The sequence below is a fragment of the Sebastes fasciatus genome, chromosome 16, assembly GCF_043250625.1.
Source record: "Sebastes fasciatus isolate fSebFas1 chromosome 16, fSebFas1.pri, whole genome shotgun sequence".
NCBI classification, from domain to species: domain Eukaryota; kingdom Metazoa; phylum Chordata; class Actinopteri; order Perciformes; family Sebastidae; genus Sebastes; species Sebastes fasciatus.
The window spans coordinates 29,184,093-29,198,954 of NC_133810.1; the positions used below are offsets into that span (position 1 = coordinate 29,184,093).

General features: G+C 40.7%; 1 protein-coding gene across 3 annotated transcripts; it reads right to left on the bottom strand.

Moving 5' to 3' along the window:
- Positions 1 to 1,208: 1,208 nt before the first annotated feature.
- On the bottom strand, positions 1,209 to 7,926 carry capns1a (calpain, small subunit 1 a). 3 transcript variants are annotated; one of them, XM_074612129.1, is made up of 12 exons: positions 7,783 to 7,926; positions 6,544 to 6,600; positions 6,412 to 6,448; positions 6,227 to 6,319; positions 6,029 to 6,086; positions 5,795 to 5,859; positions 4,525 to 4,593; positions 3,927 to 4,005; positions 3,140 to 3,256; positions 2,954 to 3,012; positions 2,179 to 2,859; positions 1,209 to 1,726 (listed from the first exon to the last, which is right to left on the bottom strand). In XM_074612129.1, exons 2-11 carry the CDS (start codon positions 6,588 to 6,590, stop codon positions 2,833 to 2,835), a joined length of 651 nt encoding a protein of 216 aa, XP_074468230.1. In that variant the 5' UTR covers positions 6,591 to 6,600; positions 7,783 to 7,926; the 3' UTR covers positions 1,209 to 1,726; positions 2,179 to 2,832. The 3 variants fall into 3 exon arrangements, with proteins under 3 accessions (XP_074468230.1, XP_074468229.1, XP_074468231.1); XM_074612128.1 differs by having other exon boundaries at positions 1,209 to 1,856; positions 2,105 to 2,859; XM_074612130.1 differs by having other exon boundaries at positions 1,209 to 1,856; positions 2,105 to 2,859; positions 6,544 to 6,597; positions 7,783 to 7,874.
- Between the last annotated feature and the right edge of the window lie 6,936 nt (positions 7,927 to 14,862).

A 14,862-nucleotide genomic window follows, 5' to 3' on the forward strand; every position in this document is an offset into this window, starting at 1 on the left:
AAATATAAATACATTTCTTTCATAAATACAAAGAAATTAGGCTTTTTTTTGGTAAATTTACACTTTTGAATGTGGAACTTTGCGAGAATTTAAATTAAATTAATAAGGAAAAAATGCATTACTGTCTTCGTCACTGTAACCGTAGCAACCAAATATAATATTTCTAAAATACAGTGCAAAATCTGAGATATGTTAATTATAAAATTATTGACATCTTTCCACAATTCACATGTATATTTACAGGACTAGAATAAATGAGAGCAAATTTCAGGATGTGATTGGCAGAAGGAACAATTTACATCTATATGTCACTCTTTAACTTTTGTAAGAAATGTTTCACTGGATAGAATCTGTGGATTCAACTTAAAGGACACCTCTTTAACCTTATTTGTTAGAAGGAGCTTTTGCGGTAAGGACCAAACACCCATCACTGCCTGCCATTATGAATCCAAAGTATTCAGGGTCATATTTCCTCACCACACACGGTGGAGTTTACTGGAGCAGGGTTGTCTCCAACATCATTTTTTAGTTCCAAAAAAATACTCAATTTTGTGTCACTGCATCCGAGAACATTATGTCTGTAAAGGGGAGACTCGTGGGTACCCTTAGAACCCATTTACATTCACATATCTGGAGGTCAGAGGTCAAGGGACCCCTTTGAAAATGGCCATGACCGTTTTTCTTTGTCAAAATTTTGCGTAACTTTAGAACGTTATTTTCAAGCTCTTCCCGACAAGCTAGCATGACATGGTGACCAATGGATTCCTTAGATTTTATAGTTCCATATCATACCAGTATCTAAACTCTAGCTTCAAAACTGAGCCCACAACAACCTCCGAAAGACAGAATAGCGGCCGTCAGATTCTTAAGAGGTTAATCTATCCATGTGAAGTACCTCCGCGGCCCACGCCCAGTGGTTCAGAATAGCTGGTGTAGTCTCTGATCCAATGGCTCCCTCACTCCTGCAGCTCTCTTATGCTTGTGGTACAACAACCATAGATGTTAAATAAAATACTTCCACACGGAGCTGCATTCAAATACAAAATCTATAAAAAGGCTGTAACTCCCTTTTCGAGCATATAAATATTGGTTGGGTCCTATTTTTAATTCTGAATGGTGCAGTCCAGCCTGAATAAGATTCTATTAGTCACAGATTAAAAGTAGCATGTGACAACTGTTAGAAGTGCATCAAGAACCAGACCAACACATTTAACATACCCTTTTATTCCAAATATGGCACAAGTATATATATTCTACCAAGCATTTTCAGTAACAGTTTAATGTGGCTAGAACTACACGATTAATAATGGCATCTTTACTATTGGCTGCATGCATTAGTGGCATAAACATATGTTATATATATTATCAATTCACACATTGTGCTGGCATTATCTGGGTGCAGGCATTTTTTGAAGTACACAGTGAGAAGTACAGAGGAGTGTTATGGCTAAGTTGCATTACCAGCACTGAATGTTAAAATGGAGAAATACTAGCCTGCCCAAACAGAACATTGTGTCTTGGGATGTTAATGTATATCACGTACTGTATGCATATACAGTACAGTGCAACTCTGATGCAAAATAAAGGCTGCGGTGCAAGTGCATCATCTACCTGACTTTCTGTAAACTTTAAACTAAATGGTGAGCTCTCCCACATTGTTGTTTTCATGAACAAGAATCTCCAGTCAGTGGGCTTGGGGCTGGTTTCACAAGGATCATGAACAGGACTGTTAGAGCACACATACCTTTACAAAGCTGTCTAGTTTTTGTCTATCTGAAAGTGTTATTTTACCCAAATAAGACCTCTTCTCGGTGCCGACTAGGTGTGTACAGACTGACTCAAAGCCATTTCTCCAACTCTACCGTCAGTGCTGTTGCACCTGTTAGGGTGGGACGACTCACACCCTTGTGATTCTTATGAGTGAATGGGATTTGGTGAGCTCAAGTAATTATAATTCCCCCCATGTTCAACCTGTTCAGAGGTTTACTCAGCCATAACACCTTAAAATATGCTTTGTGCTGGGAAGTCCTCTGCTCAGGTTAAAGACAGGTGAGTCGTGAGGTCACTAAGCTCCATGTACTAATATGAATGCGAGAGGTGTAACAAAAATAACAGCAGATACATGGAGATGTCCATCAATCACCTATACATGCCTGCATAATGCTGAGAAGGATATACTAGGTGGAAACAGCTATGTGGGTGGTGAACGAAGCTACAGCTTCACACGGCTAACCTCTGTCGACTCCAGCAGAAAATGTGTGCCTTGTGGAAGACTTTTTACTGGGACGAGTGAGGTAGGCTTTCCTGATTTTGCCAGCAGGTGATAAAGTTGTCAGAAGGTGCAAAGTCTTTATTTTTGTCCAACGTCAGCATGCATCATTGTGAAACCAGCCACATGTCAACGGGAGCTTCCTGCTTTCACATTAGGTTTTTTACAAATTTCACTGTGTATAACGGCCTGATGTTTGCCCGCCTCCTCGCAGGCATGAGGAAGATCAAAAGCAAATGCCAAACAAGCTGTCCAAATGACACCAATTCAGCATACTATCATCTTTATGCACCTGAATCATGTTTTGATCCCCAGCTATGGATACCGTTGTGAGTGCAGGTTTGTGCTTTTCTGGGTTGCTAATACAATATAAATTGTGTCTTGCAAGTATAAAGGAACAGTGAACAATCCACAACACTTGCATTAACATTCAGAAAGAAACCTGCACACACAAGGGATGAGCCGAATGACAGGAAGTTGTAGGGATGGTTGAGAAAATATTATGTACTGTGTAGAGAAACAAAGTGGGTCGGTGTAACACGCAGGAGAGACGTCGTCTAGACTCAAGAGTACATGGTCAACTGAAGCCACTGGAAAGACACAAGAGCAGAAAGGACGACTTTTAACAGTGAAGGTTTGCTATCAACTGAATCAAATGATATTTAAAATAACTGATCAGCTTACCTCCTTAACATCGACTTTGATCGTCCCGTTGTTATCCTTATCCAGGGTTTTGAAGGCACCTGAATCAGAACAGATGTTAAGCCTACAACACCTTCAGTTTAAGACTTAATCATTCTTATCACACAGATAAAACTGCTAAAGCAATAAATAGATCCATTTGTTTTCGGACTAGTCTTTCAAACTTACGGCACATGGCATCCAGCCTCACGAGGCAGCCGATGTAGTTGTCAAAATCCATGTTCCCACTTTCATCGCTGTATCGGCGAATTATCATGTTGAACAGCTGGTCATTGAGGGGGAAGCCTGAGGAAGAGATGAACAGACTATTAAAAACACATCATAGCCTTAACACAAATATATGCAAACAACTGGTATGATATTCAAATCATTAACCCTTTGCACAACAGCTCAGAGATGAGGCTTTCTATAAAGTTCAGAAGCATTTGACTGATATTTGACTGGTGGCCCACATCTATCAAGGCGTTGGAATATTGGTTAAGTAGTTTATCTATGTAACTAATGTTCACTGGCCTTGACAAGATAATAGGGGTATGCCAGCAGAGGCTACGGGCTGACGGGGAATCGGCTCGTGGCTCTGCTTCAACTGTGTGAGAGACTGTGGACGGACGACCAAAATTTCTGATATGTCAGAAATTCATCCGACTGTCCGACGGCCGGTCGGGAGAAGTTAATTGGCCTCAGTCCCCCCCGTACACCGCACGGAAAACGACGCCTGACAAAGCTGAAATTTGCGGCTCAAAGTTCGGGCCAGAAACGGGCTAAATCGTACAGTGTATGCCCAGCTTTAGTGATTTCAATAATTGTGCCACAAGTACCAGTCTTTGTGTTTTGGAAATTGCAAAAAACTGTATTACTGATATTAATAAAGTTCTGTTTTGACTGAATCTTTTCAGCAGCTGTGCAAAAAAACATATAAATAACAATAGGGAAATAAAAAAAACAACAAACTTACCAGCAGCTCCGAAAGCGGCGGGCAGCTCATGTGCACCGATGACACCAGAGCCATCTGCATCATAGGATTTGTACACTCCCTAAACAATAACAATAAAAAGAGTATGTAAATCATTTATGCCATGAAAGTTTCCTGGTCAACTGATTCACAACCTAGAAAGAGTAAAAGAAAAGATTCTGTCAATGTGGGGGTAACAACTAGATTTAAGTATCTATTTTACAATTAAAAACAATAAGGAATGATGTTTTTCTTGCTCTGGTGGCAACAAGCTCCAAATATGTGTCACGTCACTGTTACTAAGATTCATTGACAGGAAATAAAATATGTTCCACATTACTAATGTGTGCCTGTCAGTAAACACAGCATACAGATTTATGTCTATGTAAAACATGGCTGTTAATCAAAACAACAAGCACACTGTACATTCTAATCAAATTCCTTCAGAACCTCAATAAACAGCCGATACTGTACATACTTTAAGATACAGTGTCTTCTGTGTTCACTGTTACTGGAGATGATTAACACCGGCCACAGTGAAGTAAGTGTGGAGAGCAGAAACAGATGTGTAGGACAGATGTAGTGGGCGTGCTGTACTCGCCTGCCATTTCTTTATATTGTTCCAGAGGTGTTTGAATTCATGAAAGCCGAGTTTCCCAGTGCTGTCACTCTGAAACCGCATTAAGGACAACAGACAACGTCTTCCTCTTTGGCTCCAGCTTGGACAAACAGTTGCATTACTTGTGAGCATGCTGTATTTGCCCAAGGCGTATTTTTACGGGACTTCCTCATTCATGTGGTGTAGAATTCACAGTATGGAATGACTGACTTGTTCACAACATTGCTGTTGGGGTTTACACTACAAATGACATGAATCACTCCCATTTAGCCTCCTTTACAATGTTTTCTAAATATGCAATTAATATTGATTATCAACAAATCAGATCATGGCCCCTTAAGCTAAGTTCACACTACACGACTTTCAAAGTCGTCAGACCGCTGTACTGTTCACTCTACACAACTTACTGTCTTGTAATCGGGAGTCTGACCGGCGACAGGAGGTCACACACTACAAGATCTTTCACCAGGAGGAATCCCCGATGAGGTCTCCAAACTACGTTTTGTCACGAAAACACACGCGAGAAATAAATACAGGGTAAATGACGTGAAACCATACACGACACATATGCGCTGATGTTGTTGTTGGCAGGTGTTTACAGAATAACCTGTTTCCACCTTGTTTTACTATTTATTCCTCCAGGTGTAACAACTTTGCTCAGGTTGCAAATGCATCACACATCCAGTAAGTTCCTGTTGTTACAGCCGACCCCTCCTCCCCCAGGTTTCCCTCAACCCGTGTCTCGCGCTCTCATTGGCTGTAGCTCGTGGCCGGAGTCCCAGACAGGTCCAGATATTTAGCATGCAAGATATCTGGAATGTGTCCGCGAGGCGTCGGCGAGCCTCTCGGCTCACGTCTTTGAGCAGTACACATATGACGCTCAAGCTTTTGTCAGGGAGCTCCAAAACTGTCGGGGAGCGGTAAACCTGGGCTAAAGTCGTGTAGTGTGAACTAGGCATTACTTTTAGAAAATCTGACATCAGTGCTTAACTCCTCACCATCCAATGCTGCAGAACAAAGGGCTCGGCCCAATGTGAAAATGTGTTTGGATGGACAAATCATGGCAGTATTAGGTACCGTATGTCCACAGCCTTAATGAGCTGTGGGTGTGATGGAGTCTGATGAGACTACAAGTCCCTTTTCATAGACAGCTGTTGTGTTTGTTCTATTCTGTGTATTTTTACTGTGCCGTCACTGTCAGCTTCACCTGGATTACACAACACATAAAGCCTACTAATGATAGAAAGGATACATCCATGACTGCCACCATGCTCCTACAAGACTCAATGCTGAAACCATCTGTCTGCAGGTCTCCACCTGAAATGCAAGAAAAACAGTCATTCATCATGTATATATAATTTAGATATACATAAGAATGTGTAAATATTGTAAAGGACTGAATCAGTATGATGAACCAAAAAAGAATTGCAAGAAATACACACAGGGATGTGTAAGAGATAGACTCTAAATATGGCACACGTCTTACGCTTTCCAACGATTTTGTTTAGGATGTTCATCAGCTCAGTTGGGCTCACTTCCATGTCCTATATGACAGATATTTAACAGTGTGAACATCACAAAGTCAGCAGAAACCTGTACAGACACCCAATGGATGCTAGAGAAATGTCATTTGAACACCCTTTAGACGTCTAAAGGTGTGGTTAAAGGTGGACATAGCACTCACTTCTCCAGCCAGCTGCTGGAAGACTCTGCGGAACTGTTTCTCCTCATCGTTCTCATGTTGCTCAGCATATACAAGCGGCCGGCGTGGTGGAGGCTGCGGGACAGAGTCACAGAAGACATTAGAATCCAGAGTAAGCAGAACAGTGACGGTCAGATAGAGCCGGTAATGTAATGACTGTCACTCACAGGGTCAGAGGGCACAAACTGGGCTGGGTCGATGTTGCTGCAAAGACAGGATCACAAACGAAGACAGAGGTTAAGCCACAAGATACCTGTTTTGTGTGGCTTAAACAGGTTAGACTTTGTGCAGATTCTCACCTGACAACATCAATGATGCCACCGATGAGTTTTTTGGCGAAAAACATCTTCTGTCAACTGTGAAGGCAAAATGCAACATGAATTAGAAGGACGATTTACATGAAAACACTCCTAGACTAACGACTTCAGCACCGTGGGATCATGGTTTATGCATTCCTCTATGCCGGAAGTGGAATAAAATAATTAGAAATGAATGGAAGCAGTGATCACTTGTGGCTAGACTAATGCAGGCAGAAAATATAAACCACAAAACTGACTAAAGCAACTTACTAGACCTAAATTGCAACATAGATTGATAGATAGATAGTAACTTTATTGATCCAGAGGGAAATTCAAGTTTCATAGTGCAAAACATGTTAGTAAAAAAGTTAGAAGTACAAAGTATAAAATAATATACCAGATATAAAAATACAAGAAGATGAAGAAAACTGTTAAAAGTGAATATAGTGCAGAAGAGACTGTTAAAAATGAGTATAGTGCAGGGTAACTCCAGTAGCTCAGTCTATGAAAGTGCACTGTGTGCATTATTATCTGTCCTGCAGACTGTCCTCCTTTACATCCTGCAGTGTCAGGAGTAGATGGCACGCACAAAAACACAACATATACAGAGAATACAATGCTGACCCCTGTACTACAGTAAAGCAGGTAGAAAATATAAACCACAAAACTGACTTTTGCAATTAACTAGACCTAAATTACAACATACTGCAGTGTCAGTTTGTGCAAGAGGTCTATTTCTATTATTAATAAGAATCAGAAAGCAGGAGTAGATGGCATGCAAAAAAACACAACATATACAGACAATACAATTTCAACCATTACAAAGTTGCACAGGTTTTAACAGCAGCACTGTTTGAGCTTGTTGGCTTGTTTAGTGGCACACCCACTAACCCTCTAACAGGGTTTTCCTGTTATGGAAAAAAACAATTCAATACCACACCCAGATTGCAGAAAATAGCTCGGATTAGACAGGTTATGTTAGTGCATCATACTTTAATAATAATAATGACATCTTTGCACCTCTAAAAGCCCTCTAACAGATCAGTAAAACGCCCCATTTCAGCTTTAACTTCTGCAGGAATGTAACTTACGACAGCCTGTAAAATATGCTATCTAGCGAACTGACACTTCAGCTATCTGTCACATTCCGCAAAACTTGGTTTAATCACCGTGATTAACACATTTATCTAAATCTACATCGTTTTATGTGATAATCGGTCATCTAAAACTCGACGTTACCGTGAGGAAGCAGCTCTGCGTAGAGTCGATAGGAGGTTATTCAAGTTGAGCTGCTCTGAACTCAGCTAACAGCTAACAGGAGGGTCCGTCCGTCAACTGACGCTGCAGAGACGAACAGGGAGGCGAGAGGATAACCTCACTGTTGTTTCCGTCTTCGTTTGGTTGTAGCGCTGATGTTTGTTTTGGACATGCGCAGTGTGATAACTTTAAATACAGATAGCTTCATTTACCCACAAATGCACAGGAAGCGATCTGAAAATGTGCAAATATCATTCCACGTGTAGAAATAGATGCATAAATGTGTAGATATCACTTTACATGCAAACCTTAAAATACGTATTTACAGAGTAAGTTATGCGTATTTACAAATTGCCCTGTATTTTTGTGGATAGTGAAATATTTGCATATCATGGTACACATGTGTGGAATGTCTTCTGTGGTCCAATAAAAGCTTCCATACAAAGGGAAATTCAGTTTCTGCAGTCCACCGAGACATCTACACATTCTGCAATATCATCAATAATAGAGGGAACACAGTAGGTGGCATGTGGGGAGGTGCAAGATCAATAAAAATATCCGCAATAAAAACAATAAATACAAGAATAAAAACAAGACGAGATAAAAGAATAAAGGAATAAATAAAATAAAGTGCCAAGAGTATATATACTCTTGGCACTTTATTTTATTTATTCCTTTATTGCAATATATTGCACATTGCAAATTAGATTCCAGGAATGTACCTAATTGCAAACACAGACAACCATTATATGATTAGTGCAAAATAACTTATATAAAATAACGCTCATTCAGGATTTACTCTGCGTTCAGCAGTTTAATGGTAAATCACGCCACTCAGGTTAATATTGTGCTCGTAAAAAGTTTAAATTGCACGATTAACTAACGTTGTACAGTTTATTACTGTTAAAAATATAAAGATTATTTGTCATTCAGTATTTCTGATGAAATTATGCTGTGAGTACTCTGCATACCGTCTTAACAAGACGACATTTCCGGGATAGACGATTTACCTCTTCACAGCTTTATCATCTTTGTTGTATTTCACAATTTTTCTTTTATTTTCTTTATTTATTAATTTATTTTTGAGGGGTGCAAACTCAGTTAAAGCATGTTCTTTTGACTATATGTTGTGGAAGGGGAACTGGGGAAGCTATTTTATAAAATGTAGTTTTCTGTGCTTGTATTGTTTAGATATAAAGTTGTATTCTACTAAGATGTTGTGTTTTTTCTAAACAAATTGGACTTCCAGTGAAAATGAGTTGAGTGTTTTGCCCCTTCCCCCTCAGGAAACAGCTCCAAAACATACAGGAGAGTAGGCTAATAGTAGAGGATTTTTAAGTAAGTTAATTTAAACTTTGACTTCCTCACAGATAAATGATCCACACAGATATAAATGTTATATGGCACATAAAGGGGAAAAAATATGGAACACCAAAATACATGTTATCAAGAGCTCGTTATCCTTAGAACATTTAAAAAGGAAATTATCATCACATTTATTTCATGATGTCTAATTATTATTTGATATTTTTGATATTTTCTTTTTTTCCTGTACTGTTTTTTGTATTTCATTGTTTTTATTGGATTGTTTTCCACTGTTTGGTTAGGTTTTTCTGGAATTTATGTGTGCTTCTTGTTGTTGTTTAACTTTTGTTGTATTTTTTAAATTATATTAATTTAGATCCTTCTTCCTTTTTGTTGTTTTGTTTTTTCTCCTGGGGTTGGGGGGGAGGTCCCTTGTATAAGCCTGTAGCTTCTTGACCTCTCCTGACACATTTCTTGTTTTTTTTCATTAACTGGATTTTGTGCAGTTTTATATATGTGCAAATAAATAAAATAATAATTAAAAAAAAATGCATATTCTATCCAAACTTATACATCATACAGAATATCACAAATTACGTATATATATATTGTCATTAGGCTGTAGATTGTGAATTACATCATATGTTTTGTGTGTGTAGAAAATATAGATTTGTATATGTTGTTCTCCACTGTGCTTCTCTCACAGAGCCTGGTTTTATAATAGTTTTGTCTCAGGTTTATCACAGGGAGTGAGTCCTCTGATCAGGAAGGTCAGTCATTCTCTCACTCCGCTAACCATTACTGGATGATGGTGGTCCTCATTCAGCCCCCCTATGGAGCCTCCATGTAGCTCCTGCATGGCCCCTGGGCCCCTGGTTTGAAAACAGCTGCATTATAGTGACAGCGGAGCCCCACTGGAGCTTCAGCAGGATGTTTTTTTTGCCATTCAGCCTTCAGTTTCACTTTCTTATTTCTATAAATGAAAGATTTCTTTGGAGAAGAATATTTTTTATGGCGGTTAAACAGTTTCATAGAGGAAGTGGAGCACTGTTAAAAAACCCCACTAACAATCCCTCTGAAGATTTGCCAGTGGACTTGGGGCATATTTAAAAATGATAGCACACCACATTGCATAATTAAACACCGCTTAATGAGAACGGAGAGACAGTTGTGTTTTCATTTATTTTGACAAAATCCTATTCTCTGATAATTGGATCACATAAGCAGTGATTACCCAACACTTGTAATCGGTGGCGGACTCAGGCTGCCTGAGGGGCAGGGGCGAAAAAAATGGAAAAGGACACCAGCTGCATGCGGTACGTCGGGCACCAGCGCACAGAACGTTTTCATGCATATAGGGCAGAATTTTACTAGATAACTAGAGTGCACTTCATCACGTCTTCTCCACTGGAAGGACATACTAGAGGGCACTTCATGACGTTTTCTCCACTGGAAGGGCAACCTAGAGGGCACTTCATTACGTTTTCTCTACTGGAAGGGCAACCTAGAGGGCACTTCATCACGTTTTCTCTACTGGAAGGGCAACCTAGAGGGCACTTCATGATGTTTTCTCTACTGGAAGGGCAACCTAGAGGGCACTTCATCACGTTTTCTCTACTGGAAGGGCAACCTAGAGGGCACTTCACGACGTTTTCTCTACTGGAAGGGCAACCTAGAGGGCACTTCATTACGTTTTCTCCACTGGAAAGACACACTAGAGGGCACTTCATGATGTTTTCTCCACTGGAAGGACAACCTAGAGGGCACTTCACAACGTTTTCTCTACTGGAAGGGCAACCTAGAGGGCACTTCATTACGTTTTCTCCACTGGAAAGACACACTAGAGGGCACTTCATGATGTTTTCTCCACTGGAAGGACACACTAGAGGGCACTTCATCGGGTTTTCTCCACTGGAAGGGCAACCTAGAGGGCACTTCATGACGTTTTCTCTACTTGAAGGGCAACCTAGAGGGCACTTCACGACGTTTTCTCTACTGGAAGGGCAACCTAAAGGGCACTTCATGATGTTTTCTCCACTGGAAGGACACACTAGAGGGCACTTCATCGGGTTTTCTCCACCGGAAGGGCAACCTAGAGGGCACTTCATGACGTTTTCTCTACTTGAAGGGCAACCTAGAGGGCACTTCACGATGTTTTCTCTACTGGAAGGGCAACCTAAAGGGCACTTCATGATGTTTTCTCCACTGGAAGGACACACTAGAGGGCACTTCATGACGTTTTCTCTACTTGAAGGGCAACCTAGAGGGCACTTCACGACGTTTTCTCTACTGGAAGGGCAACCTAGAGGGCACTTCATCACGTTTTCTCTACTGGAAGGGCACCCTAGAGGACATTTCATCACATTTCCTCCACTGGAAAGGAAACCTAAAGGGCACTTCATCGGGTTTTCTCTACTGGAAGGGTACACTAAAGGAGCACTTCATGATGTTGTCTCTACTGGAAGGGCAGCTTTACACAGACACTGAACAGCACCCCCCTCAGGTTTAACTGGCTAACAAGGGATTGAACACGAACCACAAGAAGAGCTGAAGGACAGAAACTGTTTGTTCACACCATGCTGCCTGCAATGTAGCACCTCAAAAAAATGCCAGTTGCCGGTGTTTGAACATGCAGATTTTAATATGACTGTGAGTGTGTGTGTGTGTGTGTGTGTAAGGGTTGAATAAAACCAGCAGGTGGAGGCAGAGAGTATTTGACAGAGCTGAGTTATAGCACACACACATTACTGTATATTCTGCATTCAGCTTGCAAAAAGTAGGTACAAGTAATTTACATAAATGTAAATCTGTCTACGATTAGCTCAACGTAGCTGTGGCTGATGTCACTGTTTTCCTTTGCTGATGTGAACCACTCCGTCTGCACTGCTGCCTTTTGGTCAGGCCTATGAAGCCCTCTCTGTCTGTCTGTATGTATTTTATTTTTGACATAGTGATATGTAGGTGGGCATCCAAAATTGCCATTTTAATCATGACAACAATCACCCCAGAAAAAGTGAATTTATCCGGCCGAGTGTTCTCTGACACTCTGACAATTGAGTCTCTTGTTCCTTGACTTGAAGACGGTGTCCGAGTTGGTCTCAGCGCTGTTCTGTTTTTATCATAGCTACATCTCCTCTTAATCCCTCGTGGCCAGCACTATCATGGTTGCCTTGACAGTGCAGACACTTCTCCTGTTCTCAGTACTACTATCCTCTACTCTCACCACACACAGAAATAGGATTCATAAATACAAACGCAACACGTCCATAAACAACACATCAAATCATGTTCAATTCAAAAGCATCTGTCTAGCTTCTGCCCCTTAAAAAGAAAACCTCATAGGACAGTGATCATGATTATGATTAAGCTTTTTCTTCCTGACCTCAGCTCTGCAATTTTCCTCAAATTGACATTCAATTATTGTACCTTCACCTGCTAGCGTATAATCTGTCAAACTATACTTGATATTCACAAGTGGTGTTTACTGCTGTGTTTCAACATATCTGGAGAGTAACCTGATATTTAAGATGTGATAATATATGATGTGCAGTGCAGAAACAGTGATATCTGTCCTTCAGATCCCACTCCAGCTAAAATTACTCCATCCACGAAATAGAGGTATCCATGGTTACATCAGGAGCCGTGTTAAAGGGTGCCTCAGTCAGTGTATCTCTATTCTCTAAAGCAGTCCCCACCTTTTTCCTCATTCATCATTTGAAAGAAATCACGGAGCCACCTCGAGGTTTCCGACAGCTTTAATGATTTGGTTTTGCAAATGAGATTTGCAGTGAATAATTTCAATAACATTGATGAAGATAGACTGGCTATTAAATGTCTCTGAATTATGAATGCAAACCATATTACATCTGCAGTTACCTGCTTGACTTTGAGGGAGTGAAATGCAGAGCTCATGTGGTTCGGTGCTACGGAGGCTGCAGGTTGAGATATTGTATAGGAGCATCCCCAGTACGACATATTTGCAGTCTTCAGAACAACTTGTTACCTTGACAACGCAATTTTATCATTCAAGCCCATTGCTACCCTCTCTCACAGCAGGAATCAAATGTGCCTTAAATGTATACTGCTGCAGGGTTTTACACCTCGATTCAAGGTAGAAATGGGACATCGGATGGGTTGAGATGTACGGAAAATTTTTGAATTATGATTTCACTCCGTCGCTGCACAAAGGGCAATGTAAGATGATTGTGTTGCCTTTACAATGTCAGGGAGGTGCTTTTGGTTGTGCAAGTGCTAAACAAAAGGCAGATATTGTTTTAAAATAAGATAATTAAGATGTGGATGCTGTTGTTTTTTCATAGATACACCAAGACATTTTAAGCATTCAAAATATTTCTGTAGTGGCATGACATTAGCAGGGGATTGGAGAGAGGAGCTCATAAATTAAAATTGGCAACATGTAATCCCCCAAATACCAGTGACCTCAGGGTGGATACTATTTCCAATGACTTGCTCATGCAGTTGTATGCCTTGGTGTCGGGCCATGTTTGCAAGTTAGTTAGTCATTCTGATAATTGTTATGCAAGATACATGCAAGCTTTCCACGAGGCAGGTCCATCTGCCGTCTCTTTTTCACTGGACCTCACAAGCGTCCAGAAAGGAAGGAATTCAATAATTAGGTATCTTAGGTATCTTAATCAAATTAACAATAAACCTTTATCTCTAAGTTCTGGAAACCCAGAGTAGTTAGAGAAAAGAGGGAAAATACTGTAACTATCAGAAGTGGATGTGACTGAATTATCATGTTTTATTCAAATACATGGTGGCATTGCAGCTCAACACGCACTGTTGTAAACATTTTTCTCCTGCAGACAATTGAAATGGAATATAATATTAATAAGTATGTTTTCTTTAGTGTATAATAACCTGAAAATAAGAATCATTGTGTTTTTGATACCTTAGAATGAACCGTTTATATCTCGCGTCAACCACCGTAGATCTCCCACACGTTGGCACTCGGGAGAGTTTTCAGTTCGCTAGATGCCGCCAAATCCTACACACTGCACCTTTAAAGGGAGGCACGTGAATGCGCGCACACTCCACACTGCAGAACAGTTAGTAGCTCTGAGAATACCTAGTGAATGTGCAGTGGACGTTTGTGCAGAAATAACTGCTGCAGCTCCTCCAGACCAACAGAGGTTTCCCGTGTCTTGTGAAGTGACGGGGCTCCGCAGAGAGAAACGTTATCGTCTACGACCAAAACTCCGGTGTCTTCCCTGTTCCCTCCGGCTGCGGTCGGGAGGCTGAGGCAGGAAAAGTCAACACTAGGATCAGCATTGATTCATGGAGAGACCTGCTGAACTAACAACGCTCAATATTTCAAAAGAATTGCAAACACATTTCACGGTTGTAAACGTTCTAAAGGTGTCCCAGTTTATTTCCTGTTGCAGTGTATGTGAATGACATACGCTGACATGAAGTAAACATGGACCCAAGCTGTTGCCCAGCAATGTATTTGCGTTGAAATGGTCTATATGCATTGATCAGCTGATTAGACTGTTGTCAGGCTATTAAATAGGCGTCATCAGTCGCTATAAGCCCCATAGATGTGGGTCAATAGGGGCCTACTACACCCACTAGTAGGTTTTATCATCTATTCACGTGGAAGATCACCGAAAGAAGGTATAAAAGAACACGACAGCGACGTCTAACGACCGTAGTAATTATGACAGGAGCAGAAGCGGAAGTCAGGCGCTGTATAGACAGTGTGATGGGACATAAAATACAGAGTTTTCACCC